This window comes from Oncorhynchus tshawytscha, linkage group LG04 (assembly GCF_018296145.1).
Source record: "Oncorhynchus tshawytscha isolate Ot180627B linkage group LG04, Otsh_v2.0, whole genome shotgun sequence".
NCBI lineage: Eukaryota > Metazoa > Chordata > Actinopteri > Salmoniformes > Salmonidae > Oncorhynchus > Oncorhynchus tshawytscha.
In genome coordinates, this window is record NC_056432.1 from 23,551,356 (window position 1) to 23,571,605 (window position 20,250).

At 46.3% G+C, this 20,250-nt stretch overlaps 2 protein-coding genes across 10 annotated transcripts in view; one reads left to right on the forward strand and one right to left on the reverse strand.

Moving 5' to 3' along the window:
• LOC112248360 (myotubularin-related protein 3-like) overlaps positions 1-13,578 on the forward strand; it is a 28,149-nt gene extending 14,571 nt beyond the window's left edge. For 4 of the 9 annotated variants that reach the window (XM_042320489.1, XM_024417315.2, XM_042320490.1 and 1 more), the window contains 13 exons: positions 40-153; positions 427-638; positions 880-1,011; positions 1,218-1,329; positions 1,849-2,044; positions 2,235-2,420; positions 2,706-2,876; positions 3,213-3,358; positions 3,998-5,786; positions 5,998-6,108; positions 6,270-6,358; positions 7,475-7,501; positions 8,097-11,873. In XM_042320489.1, coding sequence (XP_042176423.1) covers positions 40-153; positions 427-638; positions 880-1,011; positions 1,218-1,329; positions 1,849-2,044; positions 2,235-2,420; positions 2,706-2,876; positions 3,213-3,358; positions 3,998-5,786; positions 5,998-6,108; positions 6,270-6,358; positions 7,475-7,501; positions 8,097-8,274 — 3,463 coding nt within the window. In that variant the 3' untranslated portion in view covers positions 8,275-11,873. Of the gene's footprint in view, positions 1-39; positions 154-426; positions 639-879; positions 1,012-1,217; positions 1,330-1,848; positions 2,045-2,234; positions 2,421-2,705; positions 2,877-3,212; positions 3,359-3,997; positions 5,787-5,997; positions 6,109-6,269; positions 6,359-7,474; positions 7,502-8,096; positions 11,874-13,452 lie in introns of those variants that run through there. The other 5 variants (XM_042320491.1, XM_042320495.1, XR_006083206.1 and 2 more) reach the window with 4 other exon arrangements.
• LOC112249482 (citron Rho-interacting kinase) overlaps positions 11,964-20,250 on the reverse strand; it is a 43,701-nt gene continuing 35,414 nt past the window's right edge. The window contains exons 28-38 of the mRNA XM_042320488.1: positions 17,793-17,873; positions 16,206-16,341; positions 15,944-16,083; positions 15,730-15,822; positions 15,389-15,497; positions 15,051-15,179; positions 14,771-14,851; positions 14,558-14,636; positions 14,071-14,244; positions 13,442-13,733; positions 11,964-13,287 (exon numbers count right to left, since the gene is read on the reverse strand). Coding sequence (XP_042176422.1) covers positions 13,264-13,287; positions 13,442-13,733; positions 14,071-14,244; positions 14,558-14,636; positions 14,771-14,851; positions 15,051-15,179; positions 15,389-15,497; positions 15,730-15,822; positions 15,944-16,083; positions 16,206-16,341; positions 17,793-17,873 — 1,338 coding nt within the window. The 3' untranslated portion in view covers positions 11,964-13,263. The remainder of the gene's footprint in view (positions 13,288-13,441; positions 13,734-14,070; positions 14,245-14,557; positions 14,637-14,770; positions 14,852-15,050; positions 15,180-15,388; positions 15,498-15,729; positions 15,823-15,943; positions 16,084-16,205; positions 16,342-17,792; positions 17,874-20,250) is intronic.

Consider the following 20,250-nt stretch of genomic DNA (forward strand, 5'->3'; position numbering starts at 1 on the left):
TTCTAACCCCTGCCCCCCTCTCTCCCTTGGGATTGCCAGGCTGTGCTCCAGCTATCCGCAGCAGCTCCTGGTGCCAGCCTGGATCACAGACAAGGAGCTGGAGAACGTGGCAGCCTTCCGCTCCTGGAAGAGGTTCCCGGCCGTTGTGTTCAGGTGGGGCTTTCTGTCTTTGTGTAGCGTTGTTAGTCAGTGAGAGAGAACAGGGATAGGTTATCTGTGAATACAATGCAAAGCGAGGACAACTCCTTTCACCCCGAGGTGTGTTTCATGAGTAGGGAGGCTTCCATCTTTGCATATGTATGTTTTTTTGGACTCAATCCTTTTCCTTGTTATTGACTCCAGATGCCAAATGGATCAGAGTTGCTCCATGTTGTTTTCCCACACAGTGCAGTCTGTTCTCCTGACTGTCCCATGCCTTTCCTCCAGGCACCAGAGCACTGGGGCTGTGATCGCCCGCTGCGGCCAGCCGGAGGTCAGTTGGTGGGGCTGGAGGAATGCAGACGACGAGCACCTGGTCCAGTCCATCGCCAGGGCCTGTGCTGTGGACTGCAGCTCCCGCAAACACCTGGCAAACGGATCCTACATCAATGGAACCAATGGAATCATCGGCACCAATGACCTCGTGGACACTGACTTCGGTCAGTCCACAACACACAAACATGCACACATTCTCACACCCATACCGTACACACAGAGTGCTGAAGCAGCACCTTCCCATCTGTTTGTGTGGCTTTGCTGCAGACACATGGTTGTGCAATGTGGGCCTGTCAGGACTTGTGCTGGTCCCTCTTAGACATTTATTACTGCTTTTATTTGATAATACTGACTGTCATCACCTATGCAGAGATTTAATTCCGGTTGTGTCTCTTCGTGTTTCAGAATCGTCCCTGACGAACAGCTCGGAGGTAGAGACGCTGGCCATCCAGCCACAAAAGCTGTTGATCCTGGATGCCAGGTCCTATGCAGCCGCTGTGGCCAACAGGGCCAAGGGAGGGGGCTGTGAATGCCCAGGTAAGATGGCTCATCTCTGGGCCAGTGGATCCAGGAGACTGAGGTCAATGGGTTTGCATGGAAGCATGTTATTGTCAACTTAATGTCAACAGAAAAACTGTACAAACTCGCAATCTGTACTGTTATTTTTCTGCCCTAGAGTAGTTGTTTTGGTATTAATGATATGTTAATTTGTCACAAACTGACTCATCTCCTCCTCCATACAGAGTACTACCCCAACTGTGAGGTGGTGTTCATGGGCATGGCCAACATTCACTCCATCCGCAAGAGTTTCCAGTCCCTGCGCTTCCTCTGCACCCAGATGCCAGACCCAGCCAAGTGAGTTGTGCCTCTAGCACTGCAGTGGAGGTCCATTCCGACTAGGCTCACAATCCAAGATGAATTACAAAAGCAGAGACCACCTACTCCACTCCAGTTTGTTGCCATGGTGGCTTAGTAACTGTACTAACCCCAGTTAGGTTTTAGCCTTGCCCACACATCTGGTTCTGGTTTAGGAACCCGGCCCAGCCCACAACTAAAGGATCTCTTTCCATCTGAACTTTCACATTCCACTCTGCCATTTTTAATTGAATCAAAATGTCTCCCTTGAACCAAGAGTATGTTTTTGAAAGTACTCAGACTCAATAATAGTAAGCCCTTTTCATAACTATGGTCAAATTCAATGAAACAGACATATTAAACATACATATTTAAGAGCCTCTTGCTCGTCACATTTAGAGGTCTTTGGTTTGTCTTTATCTAAGATGAGCTGTTGTGTTTATAAGTCAGTGCTTGGTGTGACTGAGTGTATGGGAGTAGTTTGTGTACACTACAGCTTAACCGGCTCTCCCTCTGTAGCTGGCTGTCTGCTCTGGAGAGCACCAAGTGGTTGCAGCATCTGTCTCTGCTGCTGAAGGCTGCCCTGCTGGTGTTGAACGCTGTGGACCGCGACCACAGACCTGTTCTGGTGCACTGCTCTGACGGATGGGACCGCACGCCCCAGATCGCTGCCCTGTCCAAGCTCTTGTTGGACCCATACTACCGCACCATTGAGGTAGGCTGGCTGGGACGATCATTGGGCCCCGTTGATCGTTGTATTGGAACATTTTTAGGTTGATTAACAATTAGACATAAACAGAGGCACATTTTAGATGGCTGGAATAAATGCATATGCACCCCTCTTAAAGTATAACATCCATTTTGACTGAAATGTATCTCTTGCTGTTGATATGATTTTTCTACAGGGTTTCCAGGTGCTGGTGGAGACTGAGTGGCTGGACTTTGGCCATAAGTTTGCTGACCGCTGTGGCCACGGAGAGAACTCAGAGGACCTGAACGAGCGCTGCCCGGTCTTCCTGCAGTGGCTGGACTGTGTTCACCAGCTCCAAAGGCAGTTCCCATGCTCCTTTGAGTTCAATGAGGCCTTCCTGGTAAGGAGGATGACCATAGACCTGAATAGGATGGAATCAAACTCACGTAGTCAGGAATTGGATGCAACTCAAATGTTTATATTTGGATTAGTATGAATGACAGTCAAATGTTGTTGGTTTGAGTTACTGTTTTTATCTAGCTGATCTGTAATTACCCTGAGGGGTTTTGTAATATTTTAGGCTCCGAGATGCATGGCATTTTTTACTCACTATCATTATCATACCTGAGATTTGAGCATGCTCTGACATGTTTGTGTGTTTCTGGTCCTGTGTTTGTCTGTGCAGGTGAAGATGGTGCAGCATTCCTACTCGTGTCTGTTTGGCACCTTCCTGTGCAACAGTGGGAAGGAGAGGGAGGACCGTCAGGTTCGGGAGAGGACCTGTTCCGTGTGGTCACTGCTGCGACCAGCCAACCGCGCCTTGAGGAACATGCTCTACTCCTCCCACTCTGAGACTGTATGTCTGCTCTCTGTTTGCTCACCCCTTTATATTGGAACATTCCTCCATGCCTTTTATACAATGGGGGGGTACTTCTAGGGGATGCCCCAGAGTGCTATAATTTATTATTTTTGTTTACTTTACTTAAAATGTTCATGGTCCTAGAACTAAACTTTAATTTATTACACAAACAATGTCATATCTATTTAAAACTGTTTTTGTGGCCACTTTGTTGACATTGTACTGTCTTGCCTTGCTTGCTCAAGTGTGAAATATTTTGTCCATCACATACATTAATATTTATGTTCAACCCCCTGCATATTCCTATATCTAAAGTTGGGTCTGTTGTTGTAGGTGCTCCACCCAGTGTGTCATGTACGTAACCTGATGCTGTGGACGGCAGTCTACCTTCCCAGCTCCTCCCCCACCACGCCCTCTGACGAGTCGTGTGCACCCTATCCTGTGCCAGGTGCCAACCCTGAGGACACTCCCCTGGGCAGGTGAGCCTGCCACTCTGCTCCATCTGATGTAAGATAGACCCAGGTTTCGGGCACCACAGCCAGAGGGACCTCGCTCTGTAACCTGCTCTATAACCAGCTCAGCTGCCTAATTGCTTTTCACTCACACAATGATCAGTCTGGGAGATGCAAATAGTGTTATCCTCTGCTTATTTAATCTCTCATGACTTTGTCAGTGTCTTGAAAAGATAAATAAGTCGGTTGAGGCAGTTTACAACAACATACCTCAACGTTTTTTTTTGTAGCCATTTGTTATTGACGATAACTGTGTTGAGGACGTGTTTCAAAAACAGTGCTGAATCCGTTCCATTTTTATTTTCTCTGCAAATTAACTGTCTGTTTTTAAATTTTCCTTGATCAATAGGTTATGGGGATACATTTGATTACAACACACATTTTTACATAGTCTTCTCAATCACTTGAGCTATGCTTCGCTCCATATTTTCCATTTGTGGACATGCATGTCTTAATCCTGAACACTATAATATGATTCCCTGATTATATACACAGCCTCCACTTCAATCATGAGGCCTCAATGATACGGAGCCATTGTTTAGGGATAAAAGGCTATTTTTTTCCATGTGCTAATCAACTCAATTCATCTCTTTCCTCCCTCGACAGACGTCCGAAGACCCGTTCCTTCGATAACTTGCCCAGCGCATGTGAGCTGGGGAGCTCGCTTGCCCCCAACCGGCGCTCCAGTGACCCAAACCTGAATGAGAAGTGGCAGGACCACCGGCGCTCTCTGGAGCTCAACATCGCTATGGGGCCTGATGGAGGGGGAGCTCTGGAAGGGCGTGCTAACGGCCAGCCTGGAGCAGCAGGGCCTCAGGCAGGCACGGCCGACTCTGAGCCGGAAGATAGCCCTGAAGGAGGGCAGATTGAGCTGAGAGACAGAGCCTCCAAGGGGTTGTTAGCAGCAGGAGAAGAGCTTGAGCTCTCCATTGAGCTCGCTGTGGCAGAGGGACAGATGGAAAACATTCTCCAGGAAGCAACAAAGGAGGAGGTTGGTGCCGATACTCAGAGAGAAGCTAACGCTGCTGCTCCTCCTATTGCTGTGGCTCAAACTCTATTTGATGCTATTGTTAATGGAAGAGAGACGGAGAAAGAGGCCAGCACCAGTGATGGTAAGGCTGATAAACAAAGTAACATCAATGGGGCTAAGAATCAGACGGAGGCTACTATCACCAATGGGCATCACCCAGAGAAGGGCACAGATGAACCTGAGGAGTCATCTAGTGTCTCTCCAGGCAGTCCCACAGACGTTCCAGAGGAGCAGGAGGTGGACGTTCCAGAGGAGCAGGAGGTGGACGTTCCAGAGGAGCAGGAGGTGGACGTTCCAGAGGAGCAGGAGGTGGACGTTCCAGAGGAGCAGGAGGTGGACGTTCCAGAGGAGCAGGAGGTGGACGTTCCAGAGGAGCAGGAGGTGGACGTTCCAGAGGAGCAGGAGGTGGACGTTCCAGAGGAGCAGGAGGTGGACGTTCCAGAGGAGCAGGAGGTGGACGTTCCAGAGGAGCAGGAGGTGGTAGAGAAGCAGGAAGAAGTGCTGGTGAAGCATGTTCTGGTGAACCGTACTGCCCAGGAGGAGCCAGACCACAACCCTAGCACCAGCACCCCCAGCCCAGCCCATGCTGCCCTTAGAACTATGATCAATAGCTTTGGAGAGAGGACACCAGTGGCTGCTGAGAATCACCTTCCACCAGAGCTGAAGTCAAGCAGATATCTCTCAGAGGTCCTGGTGCAGGCTGACAAGACGGCCTCCCTCATGGAGAGCTCAACAGAGACTCTGACTGAAGAGGCCTGCACCAGGCCAGAGGCCCCAGGGCAGGTACCCATCTGTGCAGGCCCCCAGCCCTGCTCTGAAGGTAGGAGTCAACCCCCCTGCCACAGGAGAGTGAACGGGGAGGCAGAGCCAGAGCAGGGGGCACCCAGGACTTCAAATGGAGGACACAAGCGGCCCTCCGTCAGTGCCTTCCAGTCTTTGAGTGCTGATCCCAGCAGGGAGGGACCGTGTAATGGCGAGAGCTTGGAGGGGGAGCCCTGCAGTGGCCCTCACTGGGCTAAAGTGAATGGGGAGCGGGCCCCACTGAGCCGCCAGGTATCCCTGGCCTCCTGCAGCTCCCTGACCCACCACCGCCGGGGCAGCTGCTCCCAGCACCGCTGCCTCCATGCCCTACTGGGGCGCCCTGCCGCCACACCCAGCCCCGAGCAGCCGGCCCGCAGTCACCTGGACGATGACGGGCTGACGCTCCACACGGACGCCATCCAGCAGCGGTTGAGGCAGATCGAGGCAGGCCACCAGATGGAGGTGGAGATGCTGAAGAAGCAGGTGCAGGAGCTGTGGAGCCGCCTGGAGAGCCATCACCATGCAGCGTCCCTCAGGATCAACGGAGATCTGGGAGACGAAGTGGTAAGACACGGCCTCGTCCTGCAGAGAGATGACTTGGCAGTTAAGAGATGTGACTAAGTGATTTGAGTGAGGATTTTAAAAAATGATTTGATCAGACTGACAGTGCTAGAACTAGACATTTGAGGGGAGAACCACTTTAATTGTTAATATTTAGTCAGATGTGAAATTCCAAAGATACTGAGTTTCTGTTATCTCATTCCCTCCCACTCAGACCTCAATGACAGACTCTGAGTATAACCTGGATGCTAGCTGCTTGTCCCGCTGCAGCACAGAGCTCTTTTCCGAGGCTAGCTGGGAGCAGGTGGACAAGAATGACACTGAGGTAAGCTGCCTGGCAGAATGGGATGCTACAATAGGGGACCTGGAGGAGGGGTGGAAGATGAATGATGGACTATAGTGGCTGTAGAGACTGGGAGTTCACAGATAAAGTTTGGCTGACCTTAAGATGCTAGCTGAGAACTGCCATTTGGCTGCCTGTTGCAGGTGACCCGCTGGTACCCGGACCACTTGGCAGCCCAGTGCTACGGGTGTGAGAGTAGGTTCTGGCTCGCCACCAGGAAACATCACTGCAGGTAACCAACCACAGGCTTTTGTCCTTGCTATGGTTTGAACCGGGCCTTGGCTGCACTTAGACACACTGCTATCACTTCTGATGTGATGAGACTTAACTCAGGAGACACTGCCTCAGTTCAAGCTTGTTGATATCAGTTTTCTACTCATTTTTTTTTTATTCCTTCCCCCTGAGATCCTGCTGTTGTTCCGTTTGCGTCTTTTTTTGCTTTGTGATTAGCCTTATGCCCGCAGACATCTGTAATAGAATGACAATTTTCATTATCATTTATCATGACCATTTTGTGAGAGAAGACAAACATTTAGTTTTCTTCATGGATGTGCTTATGAATGGGACAGATCTGCCATGCAGGTGCTGTAGTGTCTGCATTGCCTCTTTTGGTTTTCTCATTTCCTCATTGTTATCCTTTCTACTTCCCTGGTACTCTGGGCCAATGTGGGACAGCTTCAACATGTTGCCACTGCTATTTAGATTTCCACGGTGCTCCAAAAGCTGCATATCTATAAGCTGTCTGTACCATTTGGTTAAGCCATAGTCAGCAAATTAGTTTACCAGCACCATTTTAGTCCCTGTCCAACAGAATGCTCACAATGCCACATTGTAGCCTACAAACAGAGCATTTTAGTTTCTTCCCTGTTATGCCAACTGGAGCTTTTACAAGGCGCCTTGTGTTTGAGCCCAAGTGTAAAGGCCTTACATGACAATTAGCTTGTTGGCAATATGTTAACATTTGGGCTATTTGCGACGTTTGCAAAACTGTTTAGGGCTGATTGCAAACTTCTAGTGAAATTTAGAGATTGTTTGAATGCGCAGTTTAAATCAAGGCCATTCAAGACCGACCTTTTCATAGTATGTGCTACTGGTATCACCCAGTCAAGACCACAGTGAAGGAACGTTTTTGAATCTGTGCCGTAATGGGAGCAGCCTATGTAAAGAGGTCTAGTGTTTGTTATGCATGGAACTGGGAAAGTAGGGTTTCTACAGTATCTGAGTGGGTGTGATAGGGAGAGATGTTGTCTGTATTAGCAGTGTAGACTAGACGAGAGCAGTGTTTGTGAGTCTGGTCTGGGCCACACTGATGGTTGCTCTTGTCCATTCTGTACCCTCTCCTCCACAGTGACAGGGAGCCTGTCCAAGAGGTCTGGTGAGATACGGCTTCACTGTCCCCTCTCTCCCCTCTCACCTACCTTCCCTCTAATCCTGCATTGCTCCACCTTTTTGGTTGACTTCATCCTAACCTAACCCACCCCTTACCTATTGGAAAACCACCCCGCTCAGACACTTTATGTTGGCAGAATTCTCCTTAAGAAAGTCAGATGGCTCTCACATGACCGTGATGGCCATCTCCTGTCTGGTCATGTGGAAGGTATGAGCATGAAGCTGAGAATGGCTGGCAGTTGTCTGCAAATATGTATTAATAACTCATCTGTTTTTCATGGCAGTGCAAGGGGTGCATTTAGTGAGTGGGCTATAGGGGAAGTTTTTGTTTTCAGGCCTTTCGCCAATACTTCCACCTGGAAAAGTGTTGAGCCACTAGTCTGAAAACATACAGGACCATGTCAGGTTTTCTTATCGGGGTGTCAGTATAACAAGTTATGATGAGTATAAAGATTGTGCGCTACATATTAAATCAAAGGGTCTTACTTTTAATTGCTGCATGGATTTTTCTCTCATATCCACTAAACAGCCCCTCTGTGATGGAGACTGAACCTGTGCTGTCTCACTGTCTCCCCCTGTAGGAACTGTGGGAATGTGTTCTGTGCCAGCTGCTGCGACCAGAAGATACCCGTGCCAAGCCAGCAGCTGTTTGAGCCCACCCGTGTTTGTAAGACCTGCTACGGCAGCCTCCAGATCAATACAGCTCCCAATCCCATGGAACTGGAGCTGGAAGAACCCATCACAGCCAGCTCCAACTAGGGCCCTGGGAGGGGCTAGGCCGAGCCCCCCAGCCAATACTCAGCTAGCCACTGACACGGTCAGGCACTCTACTGATGAGCTCAGGAGCTGCAGAATGTCCCATGTACGTGTTTGCTGCAAAATATGGATTTTCATGTATATAGGTCTGCAATGCCAGATGTAGTGGAGGAGGTGAACAAGGTGTTTTTGCTAGATGCTAAGCACTTTGAATGGTGGTTATGCACAGGAATGGATGAATGGACAGATTGATGGGTGTGTGACAACACACAGAGGACTGCTGGTAGTGTTTGTTGACGTGGTGTAGGACTGGGGCAGCGATAGAGCAAGGATAGCCTGTCTGGTCCTGCTGTCCAGGGGGGGCACGAGAGGGTCATCTCCGAATGATGCTGCAAAGTCTTCTTGAGGGCTTGTTCATTTTTTTTTTAAACCCACTTATAGTTCTCTTACAGGAGTGGTACCATCATCCATCCCCTAGGGACTTTTCTGAAGCTCCAGTGCTTCAGAAACCACTTCTAGTGTCCAGAATAGGGCTGGACTGTGTTGGCAAGACCTTCCATTGACTTTTGGGGAACACCTGGATGAACTTGGGCAGAATTTCAACTTGAGTTATGTGTCTGAAGTTAGGGCTCTGCCCTAAGCAGGGAGGGTATTTGGGAGTTACTGAGATCTAACAAGTGTTAGTTTTTGAATTGCATCAATGTATGAATCCTCTCATAGCTGGTTCCATTTTGCAACTCTCTTGGCGTGAATAGGTGCCACACACTAATGGTAGACGGTGTAGATAATGTTGACAGCTGGTATTATGACAGAGCTTCTGAACCAATGCCCGCGTTCAAAACAACTGGGAACTCAGATCAATCATGTCAGTGATCGTCAGGTCGGCAAGTCAGAGCTCTAGAAAGAGGCCTGAATGCCCAAGTTGGAATTCCGAGTTGGATGACTGTTCACATAGATTTTTACCAGTCGGAACTAGTTTTTTTTACGAGTTTCCAGTTGTTTTGAACGCGGCATAAATTTAATTTGGCATTGTCACTTGTTTTCAGAGACCTAAATAAGCTTGAGGAGAGGCTGTGGAAATGCATTCATTTACTCTGCCCATCACTTCAAATTAGGATGACCCCCCCCAATTTACCCAGCAGGCACATGGTGGCACTGAAGTGGACATGACATCACGTTCAATCCATCACAACCAGGGTTTAATAGGAAGTGGTGTAATGGTTGTCATGGGGTCACTAAGGGATGTGCTTTAGTCATGTTACTGTATCAGTGTCCTCCTGTGATGACAGGAACTCATTTACCAATGTGTCCTCATCTGCAGGATGGGTGAATTATTACCCAACACTGACTGCTTATTTAGTAACTAACTTCCTTGAACATAATGAAACAGCCCTAAAATATTACGTTGAGTCATACATGCATCACAATCTTTCCCTTTGAACATCCTCAACCACCATTGCGTCATGTCCTATATAAACCGAGGAAGTGCTGGATAGTACCAGGGGATGAAATGTATAGTACTGTGTCTCTGTGGAACATCCAGTGTTGTTCTCTTAGCTGGTTAGCTCAGTTTTCTCCTGCTGAATTGAGAAGTCACTTATTTCATCTCTCTTCAATAAACTCCTCTCAGATACATTTTTAACATAAATAATATATTCAGAAAAGTATATAGCGTTTAAGAAACGATGTATAGAAGAATCCTTTTATAGTGGCTTACCAAATTAGTCACCATAAACCTTTTCATTTGTATCTTTTTCTTTTGCTGATTGCTGAAAAAAACTCATTTCAACCTGTTGGAAACAGGAATCTTTATTTTTTTAAGGGGGCATGTTCCTGTTTTGATGCTGCAGTGGTTTTCCATTTTATTGCGATCAGTACCTGTTTTCATTATTTATTGATGTTGTATTCTTGAATTGCTGTCTCAAATTTAGACAATTACATTGCCACAGGATAATCAGTGTTTATCAGTAGTGGATCTTAAGGGCCGCGAGAAAAGATGGCCCAAATCGATGAGATTCGCATGCACTGACAGAATGGTGGTCAGAAACAACAACCTAATACTATACCCCCCACCTCCCACTCACATACGGTCACGCATACCCCACTCATATACAGTACATGTACACACTACCTCTACCATACAGACAGGAGCTCCACACACTCATACATGCACACAGATATTCTCACTGTGCTTGTAGTAGTTGATATTTGCTTTTCAGATGTTCGCCATCAATATTGGCCTTTTGTTATTAATGATTTTGGGGTTTTACGAGAATTAAATGTACAAATACAACCCTATACGATGTCAAATTATATCCTTCAAGACTGCCAATCATTAATAATGCCACTTGTCGTACTAGCAGGACACAAATGAATCACGGGATTTCAGCAATTGTTATTATTCACAACTCTCTACCTGATCAGCAGACTGTGTGAAAGAGCCATGTATAGTTTGGACAGCCATCTTGTAAAACCATCTGAGGGCTTAGACCAAACTCTTGACTGTTGATCTCTTTCAATGACCCCCTGAATAGCTTATACTGTGTACATTTCAATGGCTGGACTAAGTGGTCCATAGCTTCAGATCTCAAAGCCATGTGGGTCTTTCTGGTCATACTTTCCCAAACTGAGGTTTGACATTGAGGGCTAAATTAGGTTCAGAGTAATGCTTCTTTAGACACTCATTTACTTCTGGCTTCCATTAGTGTCCCTGTCGCACTCTGGCATGGCGAGGCTAGAGGCTTGTAGGGCAGTTTCACCATTAGTTGTTTTGCATAGCATTTCAGTTAAAGTAGACACTGCCACAGAAATACATCAAACAATAAAGCTAAAAATGAGTCTGTTCTATTCAGTATTTTTGACTGGTCACCCACAGAAGGACTCCCATGAGGGATGAGCCTGTTTTTTCTTTTGGTGCTGTTGCGGGGCATAGCTGGATATGATGATGGGAGTATGTGGAGGGGTTGGATTTACACATTGTCTGTCTGGAGGAGCCCTTACACTTTGTCCAGTTGGGTTTTTGAGTTATTTTGATCTTCTTTGGCTTTCATTTCTCTTCCCTCGTGTGATTTAAGAAGCTGTCCATCACGTAGTTCCCCATAGGAGGCATCCCTGCAATGGCCCAGGAATCCGGTGTAAATGCAAGTGTTTCCGAGCGTGTGTGTCAGAGGGAAACTGGTGCCAAGCAGTTCTTATACAGGCTTTTAACAAAGCAGTGGAGTCTGCTGAGAGACGGCTCATAATAATGGCCCGACCAGCGCAAATGGAATGGCATCAAATACATGGAAACCATGTTTAATCTATTTGAAACTATTCCCACTCCAGCTATTACCATGAGCCCGTCCTCACCAACCTCCTATGTAATAAAGGGATAACTAATGTGCTTTTGATTTGTTTTCCTCCTTTACCGTTATCTTAACAAGCACTTTCAACCTTCTCATGTATCGTCGGTGGCAGAGGACTTTGTAGCTGTTTCCTGTAACAGGACATAGCAGTTTCTTGTAACAACAAGTGCTCTTTTTGTTTAGAATGTTTATTTTTGTTTTGTTGAATTTATTTTAAAGAGCATTACATTGATGTAGAAATAAAGGAAAATAAAGTGGGCTATTTCCATTGGTTATTTGCGAGCCAGAATAGTTTCTCATGCAAAATGAAAATATGTAAGATGTATGGTACATATCTTGACACATTGCCAGGGTAGCTCAATCATCTTTAATGTATGTACAAAAACCTTTAGTTGTCTTGCAACAATGTATACTTATTGAATACAAATTCATGTGACTACATGACAGAAAAACACACCAAAAATCAAGGTAAAAAAAAAAGCAACTGCTGCTCTAAATGACTCATGCTCTTCTGATGTGACAAATGTAATATTTTATCAATTGAAATAGAAGCGATAGTAGTGACGAATCCTGAAGATTACTGGACTTCATAGTTAGTTCACTGCACAGACGTGAGAACAGGACATCTGTACCATAATAAGCAGCTGCAGGCAGCAGACTAATGGTCAGCCAGCTCCACTGCCTGCTGGTTCAAAGCAAAGACTAATTATTCTTGTTAGGCTACAAGTGTTCCTTGTATTAAATATACTTAACATTTTATTTTGTCCATTTAGTATGGTAAGACTAACTTATTAAACAATCATATGCAATTAGATATCAAAGTCCATTTAATAAAAAAGAAGACTGGTCATGTAGAAACAATGAATTTGGAATCCTGCACAGTTAGGGCTCTATTCAGTCTTTAAAGCTGAAGTGTTACAGATTCCATGATAGAAATGTAAAGGTAATTTCAGATTGAGCCGACATGCAGCGTTTACCGTGAATACAGTCTCTGCTAAACCACTAACATTGCTTATAAATTTCAATCATGCTGTAAAGCTGAATTTCTGTAATGCAGATTGACTAGAGCCCTTAATTTCAAGTTCAACGTGAAAAGCTCATGAGTATTGCCTTCTCGGAACCCATATTATTTGTACAGTACATGGGTGATTAAATGTTGGCATGATTGACCATCCAGAGAAAAGCAAAAATTACAGTATTGCGTCTGGGATGATGAAGATGAGATTTTGAGATGAGATTTCTCTCCCTGCAACATCATTAGAAACGCGTCCTTAAAAAATATAGACTTGGCTGTACCAGCCTACTATTCCCTTTTCGCTATAAAAACTGGAACAATATTTACAACTTTGATTTTAGTACTTAAAAAGGTTTATATCCTCGACCCATTAGATCCACAGGGGTTCACTGCTAATGCTGCTCTGTTGAACAACTATCTGCCATAGGACCATAGCAATGAATACACGTATCAGAAAGGACAAGATTGTCAAAGGACATTTCCCCAGTGCAATAGTGTGTTGGCAAATGAATCCAGATTGCACTATATACAGGCGATGGGTTTTCTGGTTGGTCACCCTTAGATGGTGTAGCCATGTGCAGAGTGGACAGAGGGTCACACAGCTCCTCTCTCCTAAACCTCTCCTTGTGTTACTCACACAGACGACTGGTCCCACACCTAAAATACAGCCATAGAAACTCAGTCACAGAAGATCAACTCTACTCATATGTAGTACTGGACTATTGAGTGTGCCAGCTTTACAATCGATCATTAAAAAAAATTGGGCAGTCGATGTAATTGAGATTTTCCTAGTGTGGCTGTGTAACTGTACCTTGTTGACAGGGGTGAGCTGTGTGCGGCGGTCAGAGCCGGAGTGGAGACGTTGGCGGTCGTCAAACCTCCCAGGGGACCTCTCTCTGCGGCTGTCCAGTCTGGGGCCTGGGGACTTCTCTCTGTCCAGGGGGCGCGCCGGGGACTTGTCCCGCCGGAACTCAGTTCGGCCCTCCCGGAAGCGGTGTGGTGTGCTGGGCTCACGGTGAAGCCCCTCATGGCTGCTAGGACCTGAGGCCAGACGCTTGGAGATGTGCTCTGTGTATGTAGGTGGTCCTCTCTTACTGGGGCTGCTGTAGATGCCAGAGCAGAAGACAAATGTATGGAGACAAATAGGCTGTTTCAGCTCAAATGAGACAAAACTCAGATCGATAAAACCATGACTACAGATTTGGGCTTTAATTGAAACAATGGCTAAAATATATTTGGCTGCCAAACTTTGCTAAGTATCAGCAATGAAAACTCAAAACAGCAGGTGGCACTGTATACCCTTCCAACATTTAGCATTAGACTTATAACCCAGTGTTTCCTTTGTTTACTTGTATGTGCAAGTACTACCCTTTACCATAGAAGTAGTTGATGGTACAAGGCCATTAGCTAAAGGTTTAGAACATGACAGGGAGAGCTCACCCGCGGCTAGAGCCGGTCCTCTGCAACTCCCCAGACTCCCTGACCAGGTTGCCCTTGCAGCAGATGACCCGCAGCTTGTTCTGGTAGGAGGAGGCCAGGTAGATGGCCCCAGAAGAGATGGCTGGACCCAGGTAACGGGGGTTAGGGATGTCCAGGTGGGCTAGCACTGGAGGGCTACACACAGGTACATAGAGAGGCAGGGTTAGGATTAAGTCTGGAAATACACTACCCAACATTCAATTCAGTGAGTTGAGAGGAAGTAATAACATCATGCTTAATGGCCTACTGGACAAATAAATAAATAATGTCTGCCATTTAACACAATGGATGAATAGAACAATTAGCATCAGGCAGGGAACATTATTGTACTATGTGTTATTCTCAATTTGTCTTATTGATTGTGGTTACATACTCAGATGGATACTGATGCATTTGTCATAATCAAGTTCTTATTGTGTAAGTTTGTATTTCAGTCGTTTTCCTTTACCCAAGTGCAGCATGTCCCTGAACCTCGATCACATCCAAAGAGTTAAAATATGTCACAAACAGGTAGGGCTCTCTGTAAGCTGTGCAAGACCGAGAGGAAAGTGTTACATTACAAAAGGCATGACACACACATTCATATTACGTCAAATCCACCACAACGTATACCACTTTGTTAGAAATGTACTGTATGAAGACAAAGCTTTTCTATACACACCGAAGGCCAGGGGCAGACGACTCCATTTGATCTCTTCGGTGCGGCTCCTTCGTCCATATGCGTCCACAAACACTCCAAACTCTGTGACAGAACAATGGTGTAGAAGAATGCACCTTGGAATGTTTTACAATCATTCTGTGGGCAATATACAGTACATAGGTTGTGTGTGGGAAATACAGCACACCTATTTCTTCCAATATGTACAGTAAAACAGGTAATACAATATCACAGATGTTAAGATACATTTATTTAAATTGCAAAATGTCAAGGCAGATCTCACCATGGAAGCAGAGCAGGTACTCCTCCTTCTGCAGAGTGCTGGTGACCTGCATTATGGAGATGGGGAAGCTGTGGCAGGAGGAAGCAAACACCGCCGAGGCCAACGACACATCCTTCTTATCCAGGAACTCTACAGGGGCGACACAGAGTACAACACGCTCTCTCTCACAGATAAAGAAATGTCATGGGAATGATTTTGTGGCATCAACCTTTAAAATGTGCAGTAGAGTGGCTAATTTACATGTAGCACTTTTGGATTGGCAACATTTCATTTCTTGGTACACATGAGTTCCGGTGAGAAACTGTACAGCAAAAAAAACCTCCAAAAAGCCCACTAACCCTCCAGAACATACTGCTTCATCTCAACCTCATAGAACTTGTTGGTGCCGATGATGATGCTGTAGTTGGTCAGGTGGAGGCAGCTGCAGGGCTCCAGAGTCTCTATCTCCTGATAGAGGGGTGGAGGAAGGAGGGCGTTAGGGGAGTAGTGAGGGAATACAACTGATTAACTGATAGGAGGAACAGATTTCCTTCAGGTACAGTTCAATATAAATGAGGTACATGTCTAGTCACTGTGAGCTGTCTTGAGGGTTAATTAAATGTCCTCTGTAACCAGAAAATGTTGTGTTTATCATTCCATCTGATTATTTGTGTGTAGTGCACATTGAGGTGATACTCACCTTGCGAATGCAGAACTTGTTGAGGTTATCATTGTAACGCAGAATTGTAATCTTGTTCGGCATTGCAGCACAGATACAAGGCCCATTATCTATCTGTAGACAGACAAATTCACAACATCAGCCACACAGCTAGCATAAGGGATAAACATTTCTTCTGCCAAAGGATAACCAACTGAAACAATGTCCCCAAACCATTGACAACCAGTGGACTTACTCTGCCTGCAGAGAAGAGGTGGCAGCCCTTGACTGTCTCAAAGATAAATGGTTCCAGTTCAGACTGGGCAGGCAGGTGTGACTGGGCCAGAGACTGCTTCACCTTTTTAATCTCCACCAGACACAGCGCCCTCTCATCCCCTACAGGCCAAACATAGACATTACACCTCTATTCAATTCAGTCTGGCTGACAAATAAATTAGACAGTAGTAGACTATGTATATGTGCTGTTATCACTGGTGGAGTCAAGTCGGCTGTCTCACCAACAATCATCAGCAGCTTTTCATGTTCTTTCATGATGTGGATCTGGAAGACGGAGCCCAGGCCAGGGATGTGGGTCAGGGAGTTCTTGATCAGATTCAGGGCGTACAGACCCTCCTCAGAGCCCACTAACACTATCTGTGGGAGGGGAGAGGCCAGACTCACATCACTGAGAGTGTATTGTACACTGTGGCACTACATGAAGTGCATATACAGTACCAGTTTGGACACACTGACTCATTCCAGGGTTTTTCTTTATTTTTACTGATTTTTACATTGTAATTATGTAGTAACTAAAAAAGTGTTAAACAGATTCTTCAAAGAAGCCACTCTCTGCCTTGATGACAGCTACAGTTGAAGTCGAAAGTTTACATACACTTAGATTGAAGTCATTCAAACTCGTTTTTCAACCACTCCAAACATTTCTTGTTAACAAACTATAGTTTTGGCAAGTCAGTTAGGACATCTACTTTGTGCATGACACAAGTAATTTTTCCAACAATTGTTTACAGATTATTTCACTTATAATTCACTGTATCACAATTCCAGTGGGTCAGAAGTTTACATACACTAAGTTGACTGTGCCTTTAAACAGCTTGGAAAATTCCAGAAAATGGTGTCATGGCTTTAGAAGGTTCTGACAGGCTAATTGACCATATTTGAGTCAATTGGAGGTGTACCTGTGGATGTATTTCAAGGCCTACCTTCAAACTCAGTGCCTCTTTGCTTGACATCATGGGAAAATCAAAAGAAATCAGCCAAGACCTCAGAAATAAATTTTAGACCTCCACAAGTCTGGTTCATCCTTGGGAGCCAATTTCCAAAAACCTGAAAGTACCATGTTCATCTGTACAAACAATAGTACGCAAGTATAAACACCATGGGACCACGCAGCCATCATATAACTCAGGAAGGAGACGTGTTCTGTCTCCTAGAGATGAACGTACTTTGGTGAGAAAAGTACAAATCAATCTCAGAACATGACCATTGTTATGTTTGGAGGAAAAAGGGGAGGCTTGCAAGCCGAAGAACACCATCCCAACAGTGAAGCACGGGGTTGGCAGCATCATGTTGTGGGGGTGCTTTGCTGCAGGAGGGACTGGGGCACTTCACAAAATAGATGGCATCATTAGAAAGGAAAATTAAGTGGATATATTGAAGCAATATCTCATGACATCAGTCAGGAAGTTAAAGCTTGGTCGCAAATGGGTCTTATGGACAATGACCCCATGCATAGTTGTGGCAAAATGGCTTAATAACAACAAAGTCAAGGTATTGGAGTGGCCATCACAAAGCCCTGACCCCATCCTATAGAAATTTTGTGGGCAGAACTGAAAAAGCGTGTGCGAGCAAGGAGGCCTACAAACCTGGTTACTACATGATTCCATATGTTATTTCATAGTTTTGATGTCTTCACTATTATTCTCCAATGTAGAAAGCATTACAAATAAAGAAAAATCCTGGAATGACTAGGTGTGTCCAAACTTTTGACTGGTTCTGTGTGTTAACAACACAGGGAAAAAATGAATCTACCCATAACACTCAATGGCTGGTTGGCTGTTGCCCAATATATGCTTGCATTATATTACCTGGTCTGTGAGGGGGAGAGTACAGTTGATGTCAAGTCTGTCATCACCCTCCAGCTTCAGCAGAGAGTTCCCCAGCAGTTTCTGGTGGATGGGGGAGAAAAACAGAGGTCAGGAGGCTTAGCTCCAGTCAAGTCGGGAATCTGTCAGGGTTTGTATAGGAACAGAGAGAGAGGGGGTCTATGTGCAGGTAGGTTGGGGTGGAGACAGTGTATTAAAGAGAGGCAGTGTATTCTGGCAGAGTGAACAGGGGGTAGAGAGACAGTGTATTCTGGCAGAGTGATCAGGGGGAAGAGAGACAGTGTATTCTGGCAGAGTGAACAGGGGGAAGAGAGACAGTGTATTCTGGCAGAGTGAACAGGGGGAAGAGAGACAGTGTATCCTGGCAGAGTGAACAGGGGGTAGAGAGACAGTGTATCCTGGCAGAGTGAACAGGGGGCAGAGAGACAGTGGATCCTGGCAGAGTGAACAAGGGGCAGAGAGACAGTGTATTCTGGCAGAGTGAACAGGGGGCAGAGAGACAGTGTATTCTGGCAGAGTGAACAGGGGGTAGAGAGACAGTGTATTCTGGCAGAGTGAACAAGGGGCAGAGAGACAGTGTATTCTGGCAGAGTGAACAGGGGGCAGAGAGAAAGTGTATTCTGGCAGAGTGAACAAGGGGCAGAGAGACAGTGTATTCTGGCAGAGTGAACAGGGGGCAGAGAGACAGTGTATTCTGGCAGAGTGAACAGGGGGTAGAGAGACAGTGTATTCTGGCAGAGTGAACAAGGGGCAGAGAGACAGTGTATTCTGGCAGAGTGAACAAGGGGCAGAGAGAAAGTGTATTCTGGCAGAGTGAACATGGGGCAGAGACAGTGTATCCTTGCAGAGTGAACAGGGGGCAGAGAGACAGTGGATCCTGGCAGAGTGAACAGGGGGTAGAGAGACAGTGTATTCTGGCAGAGTGAACAGGGGGTAGAGAGAAAGTGTATTCTGGCAGAGTGAACATGGGGCAGAGACAGTGTATCCTGGCAGAGTGAACAGGGGGCAGAGAGACAGTGGATCCTGGCAGAGTGAACAGGGGTAGAGAGACAGTGTATTCTGGCAGAGTGAACAGGGGCAGAGAAACAGTGTATTCTGGCAGAGTGAACAGGGGATAGAGAGACAGTGTATTCTGGCAGAGTGAACAGGGGCAGAGAAACAGTGTATTCTGGCAGAGTGAACATGGGGCAGAGACAGTGTATCCTTGCAGAGTGAACAGGGGGCAGAGAGACAGTGGATCCTGGCAGAGTGAACAGGGGGTAGAGAGACAGTGTATTCTGGCAGAGTGAACAGGGGGTAGAGAGAAAGTGTATTCTGGCAGAGTGAACATGGGGCAGAGACAGTGTATCCTGGCAGAGTGAACAGGGGGCAGAGAGACAGTGGATCCTGGCAGAGTGAACAGGGGGTAGAGAGACAGTGTATTCTGGCAGAGTGAACAGGGGCAGAGAAACAGTGTATTCTGGCAGAGTGAACAGGGGATAGAGAGACAGTGTATTCTGGCAGAGTGAACAGGGGCAGAGAGAAAGTGTATTCTGGCAGAGTGAACATGGGGCAGAGACAGTGTATCCTGGCAGAGTGAACAGGGGGCAGAGAGACAGTGGATCCTGGCAGAGTGAACAGGGGGTAGAGAGACAGTGTATTCTGGCAGAGTGAACAGGGGGTAGAGAGAAAGTGTATTCTGGCAGAGTGAACATGGGGCAGAGACAGTGTATCCTGGCAGAGTGAACAGGGGGCAGAGAGACAGTGGATCCTGGCAGAGTGAACAGGGGGTAGAGAGACAGTGTATTCTGGCAGAGTGAACAGGGGCAGAGAAACAGTGTATTCTGGCAGAGTGAACAGGGGATAGAGAGACAGTGTATTCTGGCAGAGTGAACAGGGGCAGAGAAACAGTGTATTCTGGCAGAGTGAACAGGGGGCAGAGAGACAGTGGATCCTGGCAGAGTGAACAGGGGGTAGAGAGACAGTGTATTCTGGCAGAGTGAACAGGGGCAGAGAAACAGTGTATTCTGGCAGAGTGAACAGGGGACAGAGAGACAGTGTATTCTGGCAGAGTGAACAGGGGCAGAGAAACAGTGTATTCTGGCAGAGTGAACAGGGGACAGAGAGACAGTGTATTCTGGCAGAGTGAACAGGGGGTAGAGAGACAGTGTATTCTGGCAGAGTGAACAGGGGGCAGAGAAACAGTGTATTCTGGCAGAGTGAACAGGGGGCAGAGAGAAGCTACAGGGTGGGAGAAGTGAAAGTTGATGGTACTACCAGACCACTTGTCCTGGCTACAGGAAGGCCTATCACAAGCATAGGTCTGGTTATATCCATGTAATAGGTTTGTGATGTGTCTATGTTCATTCATCTTGAAAGTTCCACACCTCGCAGAACATCAGAAATCTAACATTTATGTGAATCAATATCCAGCAAAAAGACTACCAAATGATCTAACCAC